Here is a 23,717-nt window from a genome sequence, read left to right on the forward strand (position 1 = left end):
TCAGTATCAGGAATTGAACTCAGGACCTTGTGCTTGCCAGGCAGGTCAGCGCCACTGATCTAAATCCAGGCCCTCTTTATGGTAGTTCTTGCCTTTGACATCAAGGTAATAGTTAATTAGCTTCCCCCAGCTCCCAAATTGTTAATGTAAAACATGGTTTAAACTGCATGTATGAGTTCCAGGTCTGCAGTGGGTTGAATTAGCAACAGGAAGTAGTCCTGCTGGAGCCAAAGGCCATGATAAAATTGTTTATTCAGGGTGTTTTGTTTTTGAGACAAGAGTCTTACTGTGTAGCCCAGGCTGGCCTTAAATCCTACCTCAGCTTCCCAAGTGCTAGGATTGTAGGCATGCACAAAGTTTTTTCCCCTTTGATAAAATAACAAAGAATGTTTGTGTGGATCATCAATGCACCTCCTGTTTGTTTCTGTCTTTTTCTGTCTCTGCCCGTTAGGTGAGCTTCCTGTTTTTATCAGCTCACCACCTTCACGTCAAGGGCTTTCTGTAGGTAGGGGACCGTGAGATGGGCTTGTGCCTGTGCTCCTGCCTCGGAGAAAGCATCTTGGTTCCTATGCACTCCCTTCCTATACAGGGTACATGCACTCAACTCTTTCTTGCTTTTTCTTTTCTTTTTTTTTTTTTTGGTACTGGGGATTGAACTCGGATCCTTGTGCTTGCGAGGCAGGTGGCGGAACCACTGAGCTAAATCCCTAGTCCCTTCCTTGCTTTTTCTAACTGTAGCTTGCATCTCCAAAGTCAGTTATCTGTATACGAAAATTATCTGGCTGCTGACCACAGGAGAGATAGGCTCATCAATCCCAAATTTGTTGCCACTGAAACATGAAAACTGACCTCCTCCAGAGGTGAGAGGAGAAGTTTGTGGTTGTCTGTTGTGCAGTGTCCATATGAACACATGAACGTCACGATTTCAAAACTATAGTAATTTTTTCCAACATATTAAATTTTAGAACAGAGAAAATATATTAGTAAAATCTGTGGAATTTTTCTAAATATTGTTAAAATAAAAGGACAGTAAGCTGGTATGGTGGTACATGCCTGTACTCCCAGCCCTTGGGAGGCTGAGGAGGGAGGATCATGTGTTCGAGGCCAGCTTGCACTGGATGGTTGAGTTCAGGACCAGCCTGAATTACATAGTAAGACCCTGTCTCAAAAAACAAAACAAAAGAAACAATAAAAGAGCCGTGTCCCAAAATTTCCAAAAGTAGAAGTGTAAATTGATTTATATCAGCCAATGAAAAAGTAGGGTGTGGCCTCAAAAGGAACTAATTGTAGACTTGTGCCATAGTACTACAGCTTGTATACTTTTTTTACTTTTATACTTTCAGTAATTATTTTTTATTGCTTTTAACCAATTACTTTGAGTAATTTAGACATTCTCTTTCTCTCGAAGTAGATTGTAGGAGACACCAGAAGCATAAAAAAAAAAAAGGTTTATAGCAGAGGTGAAAACTAGGTACTTGCCTACTATTTTGTTTCTTTCTTTCTTTTTTTTTTCCAGTACCAGGGATCGAACTCGGGACCTTGTGCTTGCGAGGCAGGCTCTAGAACCACTGAGCTAAATCCCCGGCCCCTCCTACTATTTTGAATTAGGGTTCTCTTTCTCTGTGTTTTTGTTGTTGTTGTTTTAGTCTGGTTTTTGTTTGTTTGTTTGTTTTTTGGTACCGGGGATCGAACTCGGGTGTTTTAGTCTTTTAAGGATAAGAAATATGAGGAAGAAGAAAAATTATTTCAGACTTCTAAAACCTGATCAAGACACTGGCAGTACTTTTCAAGCAGACACTTTTAAACATTAATACAAATTTGTTGTGGGTTGGGGATATAGCTCAGTGGTAAGAGTGCTTGCCTAGCATATGCAAAGCCTTGGGTTCAGTCCCTAGCAAAACTCCCCCGATCCCCCATTAAGTCCATTTACAGGATCATTTGTTATTCATATGTCAAGTCAGCATATTAGTAACCAAACTATTCTAAGCTAATTTTATTTTCCCATAGATAATGTACAAGTATGTAGTTTACCTCACTCTCTTTCATTCATCTTTGATAATTAGCCATGTAGTCTTCATTGTCAGATGTTTATATACATTTCAATTATATATCTCAAATGGCTCAGAGACTCTGGGGAGCTCCTGAAATATCTTTATTTGAAAAAATTATCTGTCTGAAATAATACAGTGAAAAGGTTTAATGGAAGTGGTATTGTGACCTAATGCCAATGTGAGGTGTTACAGTTGCTGTAATTAAAATGAAATCCCTTACATCTGGTAAGAAGCAGAGAAAACCAGTAAGAAACATAATATCCTAAATATTTAATTTTTCTAGTGACATATTTAAAACAATTATAAACCTAAATATACAGGGGAACACTTAGCAAGCAGAATCATTACACGGAAGTCATTTCCTTATTTTTTATAAAATGCCAGGATTAAAGGTTGAACTTCAATCAAGAGTTACCTATCATGCTATTATTTTTAACCTTCTTTTGATGCTTTGTTAGATGACTTTCTGTATGATCCGTAGTCTGTCAGATCTTATGATGAAAAAATGCAAGTCTTTTGATTCTTAGTGGCAAAAGTGTGGTTCTGTAGACTTTATACATTGTTATATGTGATCAAGATTTAATTTTTTTTAAATTGGAAGAAGAAATTTAATTGCTAGTGGCCATCTAAGTTTTTATGACCTACTAAAATTTGGACTAGGTTGCTGTTTTATAATATGTTTATAATAATCACTGGTGTACTATAACTAATAAGTGATTGTTATGTTTCTGTCCAGATCTTTATCTTTGATTTGTTTGGGAGACAGAAATATGTAGGCCTTGTTTAAGTGGTACTCATAAATTAGGAAGGAAAAAGTCAGTCTTAGTCCAAATTTCTGGGGTGTCTACTTTTCTCAGTGTCTTTATTTTGATGTTGCTTATCCCTGAGTTTTATCTCTTCACAACTGCTTTCCCAGAGCACTCTGGTCATCCCATTTCTAATCAGTGGATAAACTCCTCCGCCTAGTGAGAAAGTCAAGGTCCCACTACAGTAGGGTGGGCTGAGAATCTACTACTGCAGTGTGATTCTTTATCACTTTTGGGTCAGCAAGCCTTTTGAAAACTCAAAACTATGAACCTGCCTCAGAAAAATATACACAACCCCATATAAATTTTAGAAGTTTCATAGACCCCACCCACCCAAATTAAACCCAGGACCAGAAAAATAAATGATAGACTACTTTACATTCTGCAGCTTGGATGAGTTGCAGACTCCTGAGCCTCTGCTTATTCATCTGCACTGTAGCTACCACAACCCTGTCCCTTCTTCATAGGTAGATTAAGAGAGAACGTGGACGTTTTCATGAAAACACCTGGAAATCAATGTATTGTAGAACCAAGATAGAAAATACATATGTTTACTGAAATTTTGCCTGAAGTAGATGTTTCCCTATCTGACTTTAGGAATCTTTTTATTATATACTAATAGTTTCATAGACTTATATTTTACTGCAACATTTTATATGCATATAAATAGGTAGTAACGCTGTATTTTCACTTGCTTTGGTTTTAGTGTAGTAGTTTACCTTTTATACTGTTGTTATGTATCTCATGAGTATAGAAGTTTAGGTCACTTGAAACAATTTAGGGGAACTTTCTTCTGGTACAGGTAAATGAATGCTTGTGGTTGGTAGGGGATGATAGAAATGGTTTTAGAAGAACTTTTAGAAACAGTTTGTATAGATAGTGATAATCTTATTAAATCATGTTCAGATCAATCCAAAACATCAAAATATTGCACTCCAGCTGGCATATATTGGGGAGTTTGAGGACACTATAGAGTAGAAAAAGGAGATGAGGGGCTGGGGATTTAGCTCATTGGTTCTGCCACCTGCCTCGCAAGCACAAGGTCCTGAGTTCAATCCCCAGTACCAAAAAAAAAAAAGAAAGAAAAAGGAGACGAGATTTTATAATATCTTTGCTCAATAGATTTTGTGGTTTGTTCTGGGTTTTTAATTTTTTAATTATTTTTTGGTACTGGGGATTGAACCTAGGACTTAGCACATGCTAAGCACATGCTGTACCACTGAGCCACATCCCCCAACCAGGTTTGTCTGAAAGCACTGTTATTTAGGAAATGCCTAGCTCTTAGAGGTAAACGTATAGAGATTTGTGCAGTGTTACTTCAGTACTGACATGACCTGTGATCAGAGCGCTGAGCTGATGCCATTTCTTAAGAATTTTCAATGCTTAAGCTTTAAAAATTCAAGTTCTTACTTCTGGTACTAACCTATATTTAAAATTCCCAGTATCTTTATTTCATTCGTAGCATATGGCATATGGATTCTAACAAAGATTATTGAGGCCATTTTCTTTAATTTTCACATGTGTTTGATTCTCACTTGATTTCTCAGTAGAACATCAATAAATTAACAATAGATTGGGGTTTTTTTTCCTTAACAAAATGATGTTTATTTGAAACCCATGTAGTGAAAGTTAGAAGATATTGGTGATCTTGCTCTTCTAGGATGCACATTCACAAGGTGAAGTGGTGTCGTGCTTGGAGAAAGGCCTCGTGAAGGAGGCAGAAGAAAAAGAACCCAAGATTCAGGTCTCTGAACTCTGTAAGAAAGCCATTCTCCGGGTGGCTGAGCTGTCCTCAGACGACTTTCATCTAGACCGGCATTTATATTTTGCTTGTCGAGATGATCGTGAGCGGTTTTGTGAAAATGTGAGTCAGCTCAGAAGCTGTTCTTCTTTTCTTCCTTTTCTTTTTAAACATCTTTAATATTCTATTCTAAAATAACATAAACCATCACAAACCCTTACTGTGAAAAAGCCACTGAAATGGAAGGTGGAATTGGTCCCAAGATGACAAAAAATAGTATCGGATGCTCAGCCTTGAAGATTTAACATAGAGCTAACAGTTGGCTTCTCCAATCTCCACACATTTTTTCTACTTTATCTCACTTCTCAGTTTCAGTTCTTAGAAGTCTATTTTATGTTTAGGAATCTTATTTTACCAGGGAATCCTGTTCTGATTTATTCTGTGGCTAAAGCATACATGATTTTGGCTAAGATATAGAAAACAACAGGTTTTAATTTTTAAAACCAAATCCTTGATTACTACCTAATGACCCATTAGACAGCCCCCTCCCTCGCTCCTTCCCTCACTCCACCTCTCCCTCTGCCTCCCCTGCCCCTTCCTTGCTTTGTCAGTGCTTGCAATGGAACCCAGGGCCTTGTGGGTGCTAGACAAGTGTTCTACCAATGAATACTTCCAGCCCCATAGACAACTTTCTAACACGTCAAACAGAATTAATCTCTGTCTTCATAACATGGAACTGAGAGTGACTTGTATACACTTCGTCTCTGCCTGCTGTTTAGAATTAACAGCATTAAGTATCAGAGCCACTGAAAATAAGTTTTTTTTTACTCCAGCATTAAGTTGTCAAAAAGGAGACTCTAACACTTCTTTTGCTTCTCTAACAGTATATTTAATAGAAAGTTCCATATGGGGTTGTAGATTATGTACACCACAACTACTTAGCAAACAGTAATAATAATATGAGTGTTTCATCTTACAGACACAAGCTGGTGAAGGCAGAGTGTATAAATGCCTCTTCAACCATAAATTTGAAGAATCCATGAGTGAAAAGGTATTTGTTTGAAACAAATTAATACTTTATTAACTTTTTAAAAGCTTTCACAAATCTCTTTACAGTTGTCTCACAGTATCACAAGGACTTGATTCCAGGACTCTTCATAGATACCAAAATCCAAGAATGCTCAAGTTCCTTTTGTAAAATGAGACAGTATTTTGCACATAACCTGTCACATATACTTTAAATCCTTTCTAGATTACTTTCACTACCTAATACAGTGTAAGTGTTGTTTAAATAGTTGCTGTACTGAACTGTTTAGGGAATAATGATAAGAAAAAAGTCTGTTTTAGTACAAACACAATTTTTTCCCCCTAAATATTTTTAATCTCCAGATGCAGTGGCTGACTATGCCAAAATATAAATGACTAAGAAAACATATACACCTTTTTCAGAGTTAAGATACTTGGGTTTAAGTAGAGAACCAAAGTCTATTTGTCTGATGAAAATATAAAATGGAGCATCTCAAGTGTCCATACCAGTTGTCACTTTGATTCTAGTGAAATTTATATGGGGGATATTCTTCAAAAGAAAAAGACTACTTTTGTAGCATCAATTAGCAGTTCACTGTAGAGGTTCAGGGTTCCCCATCCATGTTCTCCTGCCTCTTCCCACACAACTTTAAGACACTTGTTCTGAATTTTAACTGAACTCACAGATAGGCATATTGGTAGCAACTGCAGGTGTTGAGATGTACTTGTCTTGGAAGTATACACATGAGCCACATGTGAGAAGTCTATAGCTGTCTTGCCCTATTTCCTCAGTGTCGGGAAGCACTGACAACCCGCCAGAAGCTGATTGCCCAGGATTATAAAGTCAGCTATTCACTGGCCAAATCATGCAAGAGTGACTTGAAGAAGTACCGGTGCAATGTGGAGAACCTTCCTCGGTCCCGGGAAGCCAGACTCTCCTACCTTCTCATGTGCCTGGAGTCAGCTGTGCACAGAGGCAAGGCTTCGTTTCTTTCTATTCATTTCATTCCTTGTTTGGATTCCCACTCCAAAGCTTCTCATACCTTTAAATGTCAATTTCCTCCTATATTTATTCCTCTAAGTATTTTTAACTTTTAAAATCCATATTATGTAGCACTTTTGAGAGTTGAGATAACATGGTTTAGCACATCAGCTTTGGGTCAGAGAGACTTGGCTTCGATTTACAGTGGACCCTTGACTTAGGAACTCAGTTCATTCCCAAGTGCTGGTTGTGACTCAGGTTGATCCGTTGAAGGCTCAGGCTCCTCTACCCAGCCTTCAAATTCTCTCTCCTGTACACAGGCAGATCTCAGGGTCCTTAGAGAGACGCTGGCCCAGGATTTCTCAGTTAACCCCACACAGGAAAGGATGTTGTAATGTTCCTTCCAGAACTCTTTAAGGGTTAAATCTGTATCCAAGACCATTTGGAAGCACGCACCCAGCATTCAGGTCCTAACTCAAGTCTTTGTTTGTAAGTTAAAACTAAAATTCAATTGTAACCCAAGTTGTTCATATGTCAGGCCTGTCATAACTCGAAGGTCCACTATATGGCTATATCACTAAACTAACTGGCTAGGTGACCATTTTTTATGTTTTTGCTTATTTGTTTGTTTTTAGTCTCTCTTAAGTTTTCCTGGTTGGCATTTATAGCTTAAAGAAACTGGGACATAAAGTAAATATTTGAAGTGTAGTCTTTTCCACAGGCTTTAAGCACAAGTAGGCCAATAGGGATTGTTCTTTCTGGCTTTCACTTTTACTGCCAGTAATTTTCTTCTTGATAAAGTTTCTGGACTGGGGATGTAGCTCAGTGTTCGTGTGCTTAGCATCCATGAGACCCTGGGTTTAATCTCCAGCACACACACAAAAAAGACTTCAGTAGCAAAACATTTGCATTATTAGTTTAGGAGTATAAAATCTATATAATGCAAACATTGGCAAGATAAACCTGAGTCTGGAGTCTTAAGCCCACTTTATGCTGCAAAAGCTTTTGCCAAGATCTAAGCTTTTCAGCTGAAATATTAACATTCCAGACAGAAATGTCTACTTTTTCCCTCGTGCTCACCCTCCTAATGTGTAACTTCCACCCTGCCTTAGGGCGACAAGTGAGCAGTGAGTGCCAAGGGGAGATGTTGGATTACCGACGTATGCTGATGGAAGACTTCTCCTTGAGCCCTGAGATCATCCTGAGCTGTCGAGGGGAGATCGAACACCACTGTTCTGGGTTACATCGGAAAGGGCGAACCCTGCACTGTCTGATGAAAGTGGTTCGAGGGGAGAAGGGGAACCTGGGGATGAATTGCCAGCAGGCGGTAAGGAAGAATGTTCTACTGCTGCCTTGAGTGTCTGTCACTTTTTTTTTTTTTTTTTAAGATTAGGAAAAATTATTGAGCGAAAGAAAGCTTCTGTCTAAGAGAGACAAAAGGGGAACCAGAGAGTGGGTTGCCCCCCAGCCTTTTTTTTTGAGTCAGAACCTCGCTGTGTATTTCAGGCTGGTCTTTAATTCACTGTGTAGCCCAGGCTGGCCTCAAACTCAGTGATCCTCCTGCCTCAGCCTCCCGAGTGGTGGGATCTCTAGTGTGTGCCACCATACCCGGCCAGAGAAGCCCATCATTTTCAGAAGTACACCATTTTTCTGATTAGACCAGGGTGGCTATGAGTGGAAAGATCTTCCTTTTGTCACCCCAGATAGCACACTTTGCTTTAGAAGTTTGTTTTTTTTTTTTGTACCGGGGATCAAACTTGGGTCCTTGCGCTTGCAAGGCAGGCGGCGAAACCACTGAGCTAAATCCCCGGCCCTAGAAGTTATTTTTGATCCAGCATTTATAAACTATAGGGCAGTTATATAATACAAAGCTAACAATATTATAGATATAATGCATCTATTTCATTATCATTATCCTTGTTTGTTGTTTTGTCCTGAATAAGAGTCTTTAAACAGTTTAAAATATCAGATGCAACAATAGTACCCTGTACAATGAACTTGCCTTTAGGAAGCACAAAAGATGATTTGCCTTTATATCCTAAAGTAGAAGGAAATTGAGTACTGAATTTTGTTCTACAATCATGTAAAATCAGAATTTCATAATCTGAAACACAAATTTCCATAGACTTGAGATATGGAGTAAAATTTCTTCTTAGCTTCTCTTACCCTGACAAGAGTAGACAGCGGTGTACGTAATTTTATACACACACACCATGGTGGGAAAAATGTAGCCTCTTCTAAAATATCCAGCCCGGCTGAAAGGAAGGCTTCTGAGACCTGCTGTGATTTGAGTGTCACAGTGTCACTGTGGCCTGGCAGGGGCGCGCTAGCAAACTTCTGTGCCAGCAAATGTGCCTGGGCTCCACACAAGACTTAAGTCGGTAGCGAGCGTATTGCTGTGTTTGATTTTCCTCCCTGATTCAGCACAGAACATTGTGGAGGAAGGTCAGGAATAAACCTGTCTTTTGACTCAGCCTACACCTGTAGTAACATATACAAAAAAAAAAAAAGAAAGTAGACCGGTTTGACTTTATTTTGAGGCATCTAGTCCACTCCCAGGGCTTTTAAAATTTAGCTCTTTGAAAGAAGGAGTGACTCAACCTGAAAGATAAATAAGTAGCACCCACATCACCCTTTGTGCCCAGAAGGAAGTGCTTTCCCAACCTAGAGGAGAGCCTCAAGTAGTGAACTGCCTGGTTTTGCCTGCAGTAAGACCAGCCACTGGGGAGGAGACACGTTCTTAGGGCCCATGGTTTTAGCTTTCGTACAAAAACGGAAGGCATTTCTCCAAAGGGAGAAAAATCTCCTCAGTTGTTGTCTTCTGTATTACCCATCCTCAGTCAAATTGAGGAGTGTTTTGAAATTATTTATTTTGAGTAGGTTTCTTTCTTCTTTTCTTCTTTGGTACAGCAGATTTCAGTACCTGTTTGTGATTGACCATTAATTTTCCCAGTTTGCTGCTTGGATTGATTTAGTGATCTGCTTTGATTTAGTGATCTCTCAACAAATAGTAACCTGAAAAACATAAGGATAATTATCTTAATTGTGCATATTCTTCAGTCAATTGTGATCAAATTCATCCAATCATAGACTATTACGTTCTCTTCAGTTATGGCCAAATGAGTTCAACCCAATCATTTCAGGGCCTAATCATTCCTCCAAAGCTTTCCTCAGGGCTTCCTGGGTGTGTCAGGGGCTAGAATAGATGCACAGTCTTGTAGCAGTTCACCTTCTTTGTGTGTATTTCCCACAGTCATGGCAGTGATCCCTTGAGCCCTTAGCCTACTTGGCTCTATTTTCTCCTATTAATATGAGCTGCAGACCAGAGCATTCATCACAAGTTCTCACCGTTGCCTGTCAGCCATGGACATGTAACTGACGCAGTCCTTGCAGAGATGTCCAGACTCCTGTTTCTCCTCTTAACTGTCCTCAGAAAAGATATAACTATTTTGGTCTTTGTCAGCAAATGTCATAAATAGCATCGACTATCATTTTCCTCACCAACATAGTCTTCCTACCAGCTTACCACAGCATGTTGTAGTTTCTTCAAGTTGCCACCAAGAATCAGTATAGAGAACTTCCATCCCCTAATATTGGAAATCTTTTCTATTCCTCTCTTGATTATTGACTTCTTTTGGAGATAGCTAATAGAATTGGGTTGTGACAAATATGTGAAGGGGCTAGGGCCTTTGCATGAGCCCTGTGAAGATGGCAGGTCAGAGGTGTGCAGATCAGAGAAGGCTCCCAGAGAGGATAAGCCAGCAATACCAAAGGACCCGTTCTTTTTTTTTTTTTTTTTTTGGTACTGGGTATCAAACTCGGGTCCTTGCTCTTGCGTAGCAGGCAGCCAAACCACTGAGCTAAATCCCTGCTTGGCCCCTGTTCTTTAGCTTGGAAAAAAGGAACTCAAACCAGTAAGAATTGTAATTTTCAAATTTTCTTTCACTCATTTAAGATTCCCACCCCCAAACACCATCTTCCACCTATCTGTAGTAATAATGATCTATTATCTGTAAGGTGCTTTGCCATTTACCCAGGCTTTCCATGTAGTATTGTTTCTTGTAATCTGTAGTTTAGAAACTGAAATTTAGAGGTTAATCAACTTGTCCATGTTCTTAAAGCTAGTACCAGGCAGAGACGGAACCATTAATAGAACTTGGATTTTCTGACTTTTAATGTAAAACATTTTCCTCTGTGCCTCAAATCTCAAATCCTTTCTCCTCAAAGACAAGAGACTCTGAGGCACCTTTTCTTCTGCTTTTTTTTTTCTGTTGTTTTTGTTTTGTTTTTTGAGTTAGGGTCTCACCATGTTTTCCAATAAAGTGCTCAGGATCAATCTGGAGCCTTATGCATGCTAGGCCACTGAGCAACAACCCCAGCCCTAGGAAATCTTTTTCTTTCTGTCCAGTGAATTCTGGCTTTGCCCTGAGTGTCAGGTTTAGTAATCTGATTAACAAGAATGCAGATAAGAGGAAGGAGAGAGCCCACATAGTTATACTGTAAAGATCTGTTGTTTTACAGACTTGGGGCCATGGTTCAGAACTGTAGATAAGCAGTCTGCACAATGACTTAACAGGAAACGTGCAGCATGGTGGAGAAACCAGTCAGAACAAATTTGGCAAGAGTTCTTGAGCTTGGCCAGTGACCACTGTGTCCCTTGTTAGACAATGTTGTGATGTGCCAGCCTGAGAAGCTGATGACATTGCTGCTCTGGTGCCTGACTTTCTTCTTCTTAATTTTTAAAAATCCAGCTTCAAACACTGATTCAGGAGACGGACCCAGGTGCAGATTACCGCATTGACCGTGCTTTGAATGAAGCTTGTGAATCTGTAATACAGACAGCCTGCAAACACATACGATCGGGAGACCCAATGTAGGTTATCTTCCTTGTGGTATTCATCCATGTTGTGTTTTACTTGGCAGCACGGGAAACCTTCCCAAAATGACTTTTGGGTGGGTTATTTATATATAACATTGTGAGAGGAAATTTTTTGAGCAGGAAGATATACCAACTTTTGCTTAAAACTATATTGAAATTCAGAATTCCGATTTATCTCTGTCTCCTCCATGTTGTAGAGAGACACCTAGACCCAGCACTGTGATGATGTTTGTTGACAGTGATTGAACACATACGGCTTTATTCATAAGGTCACTTAATAACTTCCTCTAATGTAGATGGAAACCGTAGAGAGGATAAAGTGACAAGTACACTGGCACTCTGTACTTTTCATCCTGTTTGTACATTAATCCATTGTATATGTTGGCTGCACTGCAATCATTAGAAAGTAGTTCACTGTAATTGAAACAGAAAGCAAACTGATATCTGGAGGGTGTGGTCATGAACAAAATGAATACTAGGCTTATACCCAAGATCTAGGAAAGCTGAAAAATGCTATGATAAGCACTTGATTCTCTTGCATTAGTTTTATTCTGTGTGATGTGAAAACAGTTCTCAAAACCAGGTTGCAGGTAAGAACAGGTTTCCCATTCTATAAAAATCCTCATAGCTTGCAGCTGGCCATACCTCACAATATGTGAACATAGCCCAGGTTGATCATTATTCTGCTTTGTGAGAGCTCCTGGTGTTCCCTCTGTGGTAGAGAGTTTAAACTCTGTTCTTAGGGCTGGGGATTTAGCTCAGTCCTGCTCCGCCTGCCTGGCAAGCACAAGGTCCTGAGTTCGATTCCCAGTACCAAAAAAAACCCGCTATTCTTCCCTAAAGCCTTTTCTATGCATGGAGGAGAGAATACGCTTGAGACTAAGCATATTCACCAATATGCTTAATATGCTTAATGCTAATATAAAAGTAACTGCATCGACCAGAAGTGCAGGGGAAAGGGAAGAAAAGGAGAACTTTCCAGATTTTTAACAGATTTAAGATATTTTAAATAAATGCAATGTGTGGCCCTTTGCTGGGTCTTGATTTGAGAAAACATGTAAAAAGGCATGAGATAATTGGGAAATTTTAAAACAAACAGTATATTACATGATATTAAGGATTTTTAAATTTCTTAGTTGTGTGGCAACAGTATTATGTTCTCATCTTTCAGAGAAACATGCTAAAGTGTTTACTAAAGAAACGTGAGGTCTGAGATTTGCTTTAGAATACTGGCAAGGGTCTTGGAGGTAAAGCAAACTTGGCCACAGGCAGATAAAGCCATGAGCAGGGCAGGTAGCCAGTGCACCATTCTCACTTTTGTGGGTGTGGGAAAATTTTGGGGATAAATTGTTCAAAATAAAGCAGCTGTGCACAGATCTTTTGTGTGCTGAGTGGCTCCAGAGTTGATAGAAGACATAATCACTGTCAAGTTCAGTTAATTTAAGTGATTCTCAGAAAATGAATCTGAATGCCCTAGAAAAATAGCTGAAGGGCTTTTTCTACCAACCACAGGCAATATTATATGGAAGTGAGAGTTGTGAACCTGTTGACAGAACATTATCTCTTTGTTGGTATAATTCCACCTCTATTGTGGCTAGGATCCTCTCGTGCCTGATGGAACATCTCTACACAGAGAAGATGGTAGAAGATTGTGAGCATCGTCTCCTGGAGCTGCAGTATTTCATCTCCCGGGACTGGAAGTGAGTTTTTTTTTTTTTTTGGTACCAGGATCGAACTCGGGACCTTGCGCTTGCACGGCAGGTGTTGGAACCACTGAGCTAAATCCCCGGCCCCATAGAAGTGAGTATTTTGAAGCCGGCATATGGCACTGCCCACCCTGTTCTCCTGTGTAGTCAGTGTCACCTTTGTGAGGGAGTGGAGGGCGTCTTGGTGATGGGGATTGAACACAGGCCTCAAGCATGCTAAGCACCTGCCCTGCCACTGAGCTACGCTCCCTTCCCCAACCTGTCTATTTTGTAACAATGGGTAGGGAATTATTTTCAGGTTCTGGGATAGCTAACACACACCTGCCATCTTACTGCTTCCAGAACAGTGACACCAGTGTCTCAGAGCAGAGTCAGTCCGCTGCAGGTCTACACCAAACGTCCCTATTCCCCACTACTTTGGATTAGAAGTCAGGGTCAAAATGTTTCTAGTGCCACAAACATCTATCTAGAAAGAACTCTGGCACCTGTGGGGGCAACAGAAACATTTTCAGATATGACTCTAAGGAGATAATAGTGCATTTATATGTTTATTGATTTGCACTGAGAATGGGAATTTGCTTTTATTTCTTTAACTATTCAAGGTTATTGAATTTATTCTATCTTGAGAGGTTCTTGTCAATAAATGGCAACTTGATTCTTGAATTCCCTTCTCATCTTGTTACCAAGAAAAGGGAGAGCTAGGTGTGGTGGTGCATTCCTGTAATTCTGGCTTCTTGGAAGGCTGAGGCAGAAGGGTTGAAAGTTTGAGGCCAGCCTGGGCAACCTAGCAATGCCTGACTCAAAATTCTAAAAGTGCTAGGGATGTAGCTCAGAGTTCCTTGGGTTCAATCCCATGTACTGAAGAAAGAAAAAAAAAAAAGGAGGAAAGGAAAGAAAGGTAGATGGGGATGAACTAGGAGGGTCTCTTCTACCATCAAAATCAGTAGTTTATTGCATTCCCCTCTTCTTCCTGTGTCTTGTTTTCTCTTCTGCCTCTAGAGCTGTCAGTACTGTGTCTGATTGCTTAAACCACTCTGTTGTGGTCAGTAACCTTTGCTGGTGATTAATCTGTTTTTCCCCATGTATTCAGTAGAACAAGGTTACCTGAAGATTTGACCTGTTTTTAGCATCTTTTCCTTCAAATTACCCCTGGAGAGGACCACAGAAAGCTGGGTTGTGACTTCCCTGTGCTTACTCCAGCCATGTAAACTGAAATAACCAAGAGTTCCCTGAGTGTGCCGCCTTAATCCAGTCTAGTTTCTCTTCTCGTTAATTCCTTCCCCCATGAACAAAAAGTGCTTCCTATGCTGGTCAAGGTGGCACATGCCTATAAATTCCCAGCACTTAGGGAGCTCAGAGGCAGGAGAATCATAAGATCAAGTCCTGTCTGGGGAACATAGCAAGACCCTGTCTCAAAAAATAAAGAAGGGGGGCCGGGGATTTAGCTCAGTGGTTCCGGCGCCTGCCTCACAAGCAGAAGGTCCCGAGTTCGATCCCAGGTACCTGAAATAAAATAAAAAAGGGGCCACGGATTTAGCTCAGTTGCACCACGCCTGTCTGGAAAGCACAAGGTCCTGAGTTCAATCCCCAGTACCAAAGGGAAAAAAGAAAAAAGGGCCAGGGGTGTAGATCAGTGGTAGAACACCCTGGGTTTGATCCCCAGTACCACCAACAAAAAAGTCCTTCATGGTCTTAGTCTACTTATTAAATATTGGCCTTTTTCTTCCCATTAAATAATTCTCTCGCAGTTGATAGTGTAATGTGGACAGAATTAAGCATCCCATAGTCTAATTTGGAGAAAAGCAGGCTTATCACTCTCCACTGTCTCCAGATTCAAAATTAAACATCCCCTTTTATAACTTGATAAGCTTATTCAGATAAACTAAAAACTCACTGCCTGACTTTACAAGAGATAAGAAGAGGAGCCGTTTTATTAGAGAAAAACTTGAGTAGAAGACTCCATTTATCTTGTTATTTCCTGATTTTGTTGAATTTAGTATATGTAGATTTGAACTACATTCATACTCAGGAAAAAGTACTTAGTAGCTCGGTGTGGTGGCACTTGGGAGGCTGAGGCAGGAGGATTGCCACGAGTTCAAGGCCAGCCCAAGGCTACATTCTGAGTTTGAGGCCTTAAATACATATCGAGACCCTGAGTTTAAAAAGAAAAAAGAAAAAGAAGTTAGTAAATCAGCCCAGGCACATGAATACCACCTTAATGTGGTATTAGGTAAGATACATAATTTATGTAGCCAAAATAACATGAAGGTAGAATGTAAGCCTTATGTGTGAAAGTTAACAAACTTCTACAAATTGGCCACTGTGTGTCTAGGGAGAACAGCATTTGAGAATATACTTTTGCTGTCTCCACTACACTGGGTGTGATTGTCAGCAAGTTACACAAGCATGCACCTGCCCGAGCCCTAAGCATGTGTGAGAAGGAAAAGCATAGGAAGTAGCAGTTCTCTTCGCACCTTACAGGCTGGACCCGGTGTTGTACCGCAAATGCCAGGGAGATGCTTCGCGGCTGTGCCACACCCACGGTTGGAACGAGACCAGCGAGCTCATGCCCCCCGGCGCCGTCTTCTCCTGTCTGTATAGACACGCCTATCGCACCGAGGAGCAGGGACGGAGGGTATGCCCGTGCCAGCAAAGCTGGCTTCTTACTTTCAATCACTTGCTCCATAGTGTTCTGGTTTCTGTCATCCCAGCAGACTTCTTTAGTATATCTGGTGGGGAGGGGATTGCACCAGCAGTTGTTTCACCAGCTTCTGCCCATCTGATTTTTAAAAGGTGAGCAGAGGAACGCTTCAAGATTTTTTCTTTAAGTTACTAAAATCTGAATCCCAGTGGACAGTTAAATTTTTTGTCCTTATTTAGCTTTAAAGATCCACTAGAAGCTTTTAGCCAGGATCCAAATGGTTTTGTTGCCTTCTGCCCTAGGGCTAGACCCACAGTGCCTGTATGAATGTGGCGGCTCTGGCGATACACTAGTCGGAGCAGACTCCCATAGTCCAGTCTCTCGGCATTCGTCTATTCTAGTTGCTACCCTCGGATGCAATGTTAGTCCATGCTTGACTCTTGGGCAGCATGAACCGCCTTGTGGTGTCAACCTGCCACGCTGTTTGCCTCGCTTTCTAAGTGAGGACTGCCTATTAACAAGGCAATCCTACATTTGTTGCAGAAGGTAGCCAGGGTATTACTTCATGTGTATTTTTACAAACAGACCTAGGCTCAGTGCAAAAGGGTGACTGGCAAGGACTCAGAAAGAGGAGACTCAAGTAGAAAAATGCTGTTCTTCAGTTGCTGCAAGCCTAACCCAGTTTTTATACTATGCAAGAAACATGGGACTTTGTTACATTTTTATTCATATAATGAGCCTGTCATTAACCCCAAGTGGTCTTATATCTGGCATCTGGCTAGTCATAACAGTATGGCATTCCTTTTCTTATGAATGAAGAAAGGGGTGGAATCATTTATTTATTTTTTGGATGTGTATGTGTGGTACTAGGGATGGAACCCAGGGCCTTTGCACTGAGCTACATCCCTTGTCCTTTTCTTACTTTATTTTGAGACAGTGTCTCACTAAGTTGCCCAGGCTGGACTTGAACTTGGCAATTCTCCTACCTCAGCCACCCAGAGGGCTGGTGTTATAGCCATGTGCCACCAGTCCTGGTTGCAATAGCTTTAAAAAAAAAACTTTAGGCCACACATGGTGGCATTCACCTGTAATCCCAGCCCAGTGGGTGGCTGAGGCAAGAGAAGCACAAGTTCAAGCCCGGGTTGGGCAGCTTTGTGACACCCTGTGTCAACAAAGGGGGTGGAGGGCCTGGGATTTAGCTCAGTGGCACCACATGTGCCTCACAAGCACAAGGTTGAGTGTGATCCCCAGTACCCCAAAAAACAAAACACAAAGGGTCCTGGGAATGCAGCTCAGTGCAGAGGCCCAGGGTGAGAGGTGGGTGTTAAAAAAAATTGAATGACATTCTCATAACATAAAATTACCCATTTTAAAGAGAAATCAGTTTGGTACCTTAACAGTATTGTGCAGTCACTACCTCTATCTAGTTTCAAAACCTTCCATGACTCCAAAGGAAACCTCATGCCCATGAAGGAGTCAGGTCCAACCCTTGCCCTCAGTGTGCTACACTTGATCTTAGCCAAAAGGCCGAGAAGCGATGAGGTGTGCCAAGTGTTCAGGAAGAGAAACTGGGTCTGCAATGACAGCTTTCTTAGAGCCCTTCCAGAATGTGCCAGCTTCCTCTTTTCTCCCTCTGTTCATCCCACATACTCACCTAGAACAGTCTGGTCCTGACCTAGTGACTTGGGCTCCTGCAGGTGCTCACTTGATTGGCCAGGTTGAACTCCTGAACCAAGTACGTGTTTTCACCTGACTTGGATCTGAGGTATCCGTATGCACAGAGTTGCAAGTTAATTTTGCTAAACAGAAACTCTAACCTAATGTGAATGGATCCAGTTCTCGGAAAAGTATGTCATTTTTTATAGTATATTAGAAAATGCCAAATGTAGAATTGCACTCCTAGAGATAGGGACTTTAAAAAAGTTTTCTGAAACATTTCTTTCTTATTCTAGAAGAGATTGTGGTATAAAGTTTCTGAAATTACATTGGTACCTCGATTCACAAACGTAATTCTTCCCATGATTCTGGTCACAGACCGAATTAGACAAGAACTGAATCAATTCAGTGGTTAGGTTCAATGTTGACCTTATGAGGAAATTTGATTCAGTTCTCATTCAGTTCGGTTTGTAACCAGAATGGTGGAGAGGATTGAGTTCGTGAACAGAGACACTGCTATAAACTACAGGGTTATTTGTTAGTTCCCTGACAACAGGTGTGCTCTGCTAGAGTCTTCATGTATAAAGGCTTTGTGGCCTTTAAAGCCTTTTGCCATTGTTTCCTGTGCAGCTCTCTCGGGAGTGCCGAGCTGAAGTCCAAAGGATCCTGCACCAGCGAGCCATGGATGTGAAGCTGGACCCTGCCCTCCAGGATAAGTGCCTCATAGATCTGGGGAAGTGGTGTAGTGAGAAAACAGAGACTGGGCAGGTAAGTGACAGGGCACCCTGATTGTCTTATGATAACAGCAGTGTTTTATGTAGGGCACACAGTGCGGTTTATCTCGGTGCTTACTTCACAGATATGATTTGTTATATTGAGTGTTCTCTAGACAAAGTGCTTAGGAAAATATTCTTTGGTCTTATATCAAGAATAATTGTATTTTTTCAAGCTGAGCTTGGTGGTACATGGCTTTATTCCCAGCGTTTAGGAGACTGAGGCAGGAAGATTGCTGTGAGTTCAAGGAGAACCTGAGCTACATAATGGTAGTGAGTTTGTGACCAGCCTGAAATACATAATGAGAGCTTGTCTCCAGAAAAAAAAAGGAAAAAAGAATAATTGTATCTTTCCTAAGTAGCTACTTTTTCTTTATATTATGGTTACTACAATTTGTAATTGATTATTTTCCCTCTTTATGTTGCCCCTTAGAAGGCTTAGAGCCAAATATATGGCCTGCTTCTAGAAAGTATATATGGCAGTTTTGTACTAGGCTTAGTACTGGCTCCATCCTGCTTTCCTTAACGTATTTTTCCTTTTCTTTCCTCTTTTTTACTCACTTTTAATTTGTTTTGTCTTGCCATTTCCTTCTTTTCTTGTTTCTTTTCTTTTTTTGGTACCGGGGATCAAACTCAAGATCTTGCGCTTGCAGGGAAGCAGCAGCACCACTGAGCTAAATCCCCAGCCCCCTTTTCTTTTTTCTTATAAGCCCCTTTAAGTCCTTTTGAGATAACCAAAGTATGCATTTATTCATATGTATGGAAATATGTACTGATATGCATGAACCGGTTACATGCCTTAGAATAGCACTATATACCTACAATTCCAGCATTCAGGAGGCTGAGGCAAGGAGATTGCTGTGAAGTCAAGGCCAGCCTGGAATAAGTAGTGAGACCTTGTCTCAGAAAACAAAATAAAAAAAGATACATAAGTGGTTCCAGCGCCTGCCTCACAAGCACAAGGTCCCGAGTTTGATCCCCGGTACCCGAAAAAAAAAAAAAAATACATAGAACTAAACTTAGTTGCCAAATTGAGTCTCAAAGAAGTGTATTGAATTCCTTACCTAAAAGTCAAGTCTAAGCCTAAGTAGCATTTGTCCCATTTATCATGCCCTGCCCATTTAGGAAAGCATGGAGGAGTAGCTCTCAAGAATTACGAGCGTGCTGTGAATTCCTTAGGATTGTGTGCTTGGTTTGGGGGAAAGAAAGAACAGCTACAGGAATGCAAGTTCCTTGGGAGTTAGCATGTCTTCCATCGTAAAGCAGGGTGATGAGCAGTGATTATTAGCTATTCACTCAAAGTTGTATTAACACTAGAACAAGGAGTAAACTTGGGCTTCCAGACTCCATTTATACCTCGGCAATGTCCCTTCTGGACTGAAAGTGCTAAAAAGTCACATGTGTGGGAGCTGGACATTTAAAGAAGCAACATAGCTGCCTACTAGCTCTGCTGGGTGGAGAGATAATCTATTTCAGCAGTTTGCTTCGTGAGCCTGCTACTGTTCTGTTGGGTTTGTTAGGAAATGCCTGTCGTCTTAGCTTTCTGCTGCCTCTGTTCAGTGGAACAAAGGTTGTGTTCACACAGAATCCCAGGAGACAGTTTCCTTCATCCCCTCTGTGCAGTAAGCATCAAGAAAGTTGCACTGAGTTGCAGCCTGTTACTGAGAAGCTAAGCCTACCTAAGAAAGGGTTCTGTGAATAAAATGTTTCCCTTAGCCATTTGCTTATTTTATTCCCCAAAGTGTGGTGTTTCCCCAATCCCCACCCCATTCTGGCTGTTGTATGATTCATCTAACCCTTCTCCTATCTTCCTATTCTAATTCTAAACAGAGTCTTGCAGGGCTGGGGATTTAGCTTAGTGGTGCTGCCACCTGCCTCGCAAGTGCATGGTCCTGATTTCGATCCCTGGTACCATAAATATTTTATTTATTTTTTGGTACTGGGGATCGAACTCAGGTCCTTGCACTTGTGCACCAGGTGGTGAAACCACTGAGCTAAATCCCCTGCTTTTTAAATTTTTTTTTTTTTTTTTTGATACTGGGGATCAAACTTGGGACCTTGCGCTTGCAAGGCAGGCGCTGGAACCACTGAGCTAAATCTCCGGCCCCCCGGTACCATAAATAAATAAACAGTCTTGCAGAGTGGTCAGTAAGCTGTATAAATAGCTATTGATGTTCTTTGGGAAAGTGAGCGAAGGTTGCACTTAAACCTCTAAACCTCAGAAAGGAATAGTAGTAGACTAAGGTAGCAGGGTACTCCCAACTAGGACAAAATAGCTTTTAAATATCCAAACTCTAATGTGCTCACTTGTTTTTGGAATTTTCCTCACAGGATCCTTTTGCCATGGGCTGGGTTAGAATCCCAGATCTAACTTGCAAAAGCTTTCAGCCCTATCCTATATTCTGGGTCCCTGGTCCCCATCTATTTTGCCCATAGTCTTAATGTAATCCATGTCTTTCACTGTGAATATGTTGCTCAGTGATCATTATCAAAGTGCATATTTCAAATAGGAGGTAAAAATTACCAGAATGCAGATTAAAAATGAAATGTCAGGCTGCGCTTAGTGGGGCATACCTGTAGTCCCAGCCCTTGGAAGGCTGAGGAGGCTGAGGCAGGAGAATCACCTCGAGTTCAACACCAGCCTAGGCTACATAGTGAGTTCAAGGTCAGCCTGAACTACATAGTGAGATCCTGTCTGGAAAAAAAAAAAAAAGGAATGGCAGAGTATTGATGGAATGGGATAAAAGCCTGGTGCAATTTTAGACTTTCAGGCCATTAGAGGTTTGACTCTTATTGGACTTGTAGATTTGGGCTTCCATGGGATTTGTACCCCCTTGGCCCTCTTGGTCACCCTGCTATATCAAGTAGTTATTTTTTCAACAGTTTGAGTGTGGGGAATCAGATAAAGCTATTGTGTTCTGTACAGTAAGGTAGTTTTAAAAGGAAAAGGAGCCAGGCATGGGGGCACATGCCTATAATCCCAGCGCTTGGGAGGCTGAGGTAGGAGGATCACCACAAGTTTTGTTGTTTTTTGTTTTTTGGGGTTTTTTTGTGGTGCCAGGGATCAAACTTGGGTCCTTGTGCTTGCGCAGCAGGCGGTGAAACCACTGAGCTAAATCCCTGGCCCTATCACCATAAGTTTGAGGTCAGCCTGAATTACAGACTGAGACCCTGTCTCCTTTTCATGTGCAGGAGCTTGAGTGCCTCCAGGACCATCTGGATGACTTGGCCGTGGAATGCAGAGACATAGTGGGCAACCTCACCGAGCTGGAGTCAGAGGTACGTGGTGTGCAGCTCCCTGAAGGAGAGGGGCTTCCGATGCTCAGTTCTGCTGTCTGCATTCTCGAGAATGTGGATCCCCTTCAGTCAGGAAGCCTAATCAGACTCTCCCCATGCTTATAAAGAAGGGCACCGTGGTGTCTCCGGACCCTTCCTCGCTGCCCTGGACAGCACTCCATGCAGTTAGTCTTTCGGTTGCCTTCACAGTTATCACAGTGGTTAGGCCTTTCTCCCCGCTAGAAGAGATAACTGCTGCACCTCACATCTACAAGTCACGTCCAAGAGTAACTCAGGCAGTTATCCCTGTTCTGTTCTCAAAACCACTAAGATATAAAATACGAGAATTTAAAACCTCATAAACGTGGGCATATTATTCAGAAATAGTTTACTACTGTGGCAAGGAGGCAGCTAAAAATGTTAAAGTTATCTTGTGGAGCAGAAATCAGAAAAATGAAAAATTGCTGGTTTTTTCATCATAAGCCTTTTCATACTAGTTGATTTGTCAAAATTGGCAAGATAAAAAAATTACATTTCTTTATTAGTTGTTTGCTTTCTAGTTTTCAAAAGTTTGTTGCCTCCTCTGGTTTTCCCACCTCTCCTCTCCCATTCTCCCTGCCCTCGTGGCTCCATGTCACTGTCTCATGGACGATGCTTCTTGCACAGCAGTGCAAGTCCTTATTTGGTCCCAGTCAGTGACCTGGTCATGAACTTAAAGCAAAAGACAGATGTCAGTTGCCACTGTTTTCAGTTTGAATTGCTTACTGGTTGCAAAACAACTCCATAGCCCTTACTTCTCTAAAATTACTGCCAGATACTTTTCTTAATTTTGCCTTACTCTTTTTTTTTTTTTTTTTTTGGTACCGGGGATTGAACTTGGGGCCTTGTGCTTGCAAGGCAGGTGGTGTAACCACTGAGCTAAATCCCCAGCCCCTGCCTGGTCTTTTGTTGAAGTACAAGAGCCATCTGACTTTAGGAAATTTGCCTTTCAGAATACAGTGTAGGACCACTTCTGTGTATTCTGGGGCTGTCTAACTTAAATACTAGAATAGCTCCTAAAAGTACGTATTAGACTCTTTGTCCATCCATACTGCTGATTGAGGAGAAACTGCATGATTCATGTATTTAATCTACAGGATATTCAAATAGAAGCCTTGCTGATGAGAGCCTGCGAGCCCATCATTCAGAACTTTTGCCACGTAAGTGATGTCTAGAGGACCAGGATTAGAATTAATTGGGACTCTGCCCTGAGGGTGTTGGATCATCTCTGTCTTCAGCCTCATTCCTCCTGGGTGATGATAGTCAGCTTTGACAAGTAAAAGCTGGAATTGTTACAAGAACGAGAGACAGGGGTCGCTGTCCTGGGAAAGCTTGCTCGATTAGCCTCTGGAGGTGAGCAGGGATGTGGGTAGCAGCCATACTTGATGCCCTTTATAGAAGAAAAGGTGGAGCAAAGAAGCCCCGAGTAGTGTAGTAGAGTTGCTTCCTAGGATTAGTGGCTTCCCCTTCCAGTTGTATCCTTTCTACCTCAGTGGTGAGTGAATATATCCCTTACTCGCTTAGTGAACTACCTGAAGTGTGGAACCGAAACACACCCAGGAGCAATTAAGTTCTGACTGCAGGAGGCCATGTTAGATATGATCCCAAAGCCAGCTATTGGTGTTGCATAAGGACAGTGAGTAAAAGCCCTCGGAGTACAGATGCTTGCTTCATGCAGCAAAACTTGCTGTGTAAATTTTAGTCTAGTGAATGTTTACCTTTCCTGGTTTCTCAGGCTTACTGTGAATTATTTATAATGTGTCATTTTTGTGATGCATCCAGAATCTGTCATTTTCCTTTTTTCATGGATTGAGCTACAAGTGTCACTTACTAATTGTTACAAATGCAGCTTAAGTGTGCACTGTCTTCCTCAGGATGTGGCAGACAACCAGATAGACTCTGGGGACCTGATGGAGTGTCTGATACAGAACAAGCACCAGAAGGACATGAACGAGAAGTGTGCCATCGGAGTCACCCACTTCCAGCTGGTCAGTGACACCTGGCTATTGATTTCCTGTGTCAGACTTTTTTCAAATTCAGCATTTGAATAAGAAAGTTAGACCAACCGGGTATGGTGGTATGTGGCTGTAATCCCACCTACTTGGGAGGCGGAGGCAGGAGCTTCACAACTTTGAGGCCAG

The 23,717-nt window shown here is 41.4% G+C and overlaps 1 protein-coding gene across 2 annotated transcripts in view; it reads left to right on the forward strand.

Moving 5' to 3' along the window:
- The window catches only part of Glg1 (golgi glycoprotein 1), a 135,790-nt gene that overhangs the window by 90,618 nt on the left and 21,455 nt on the right, over positions 1–23,717 (forward strand). For both annotated transcript variants that reach the window (XM_004842855.3, XM_013071489.3), the window contains exons 5-15: positions 4,518–4,721; positions 5,578–5,649; positions 6,417–6,600; positions 7,719–7,933; positions 11,358–11,479; positions 13,084–13,185; positions 15,673–15,826; positions 18,119–18,256; positions 21,454–21,540; positions 22,674–22,736; positions 23,451–23,564. In XM_004842855.3, the coding sequence (XP_004842912.1) occupies positions 4,518–4,721; positions 5,578–5,649; positions 6,417–6,600; positions 7,719–7,933; positions 11,358–11,479; positions 13,084–13,185; positions 15,673–15,826; positions 18,119–18,256; positions 21,454–21,540; positions 22,674–22,736; positions 23,451–23,564 (1,455 nt within the window). The remainder of the gene's footprint in view (positions 1–4,517; positions 4,722–5,577; positions 5,650–6,416; positions 6,601–7,718; positions 7,934–11,357; positions 11,480–13,083; positions 13,186–15,672; positions 15,827–18,118; positions 18,257–21,453; positions 21,541–22,673; positions 22,737–23,450; positions 23,565–23,717) is intronic.

Source organism: Heterocephalus glaber, unplaced genomic scaffold (genome assembly GCF_053883595.1).
Source record: "Heterocephalus glaber isolate CG9 unplaced genomic scaffold, H.glaber_assembly_v1.0 deba00000071, whole genome shotgun sequence".
Classification (NCBI taxonomy): domain Eukaryota; kingdom Metazoa; phylum Chordata; class Mammalia; order Rodentia; family Bathyergidae; genus Heterocephalus; species Heterocephalus glaber.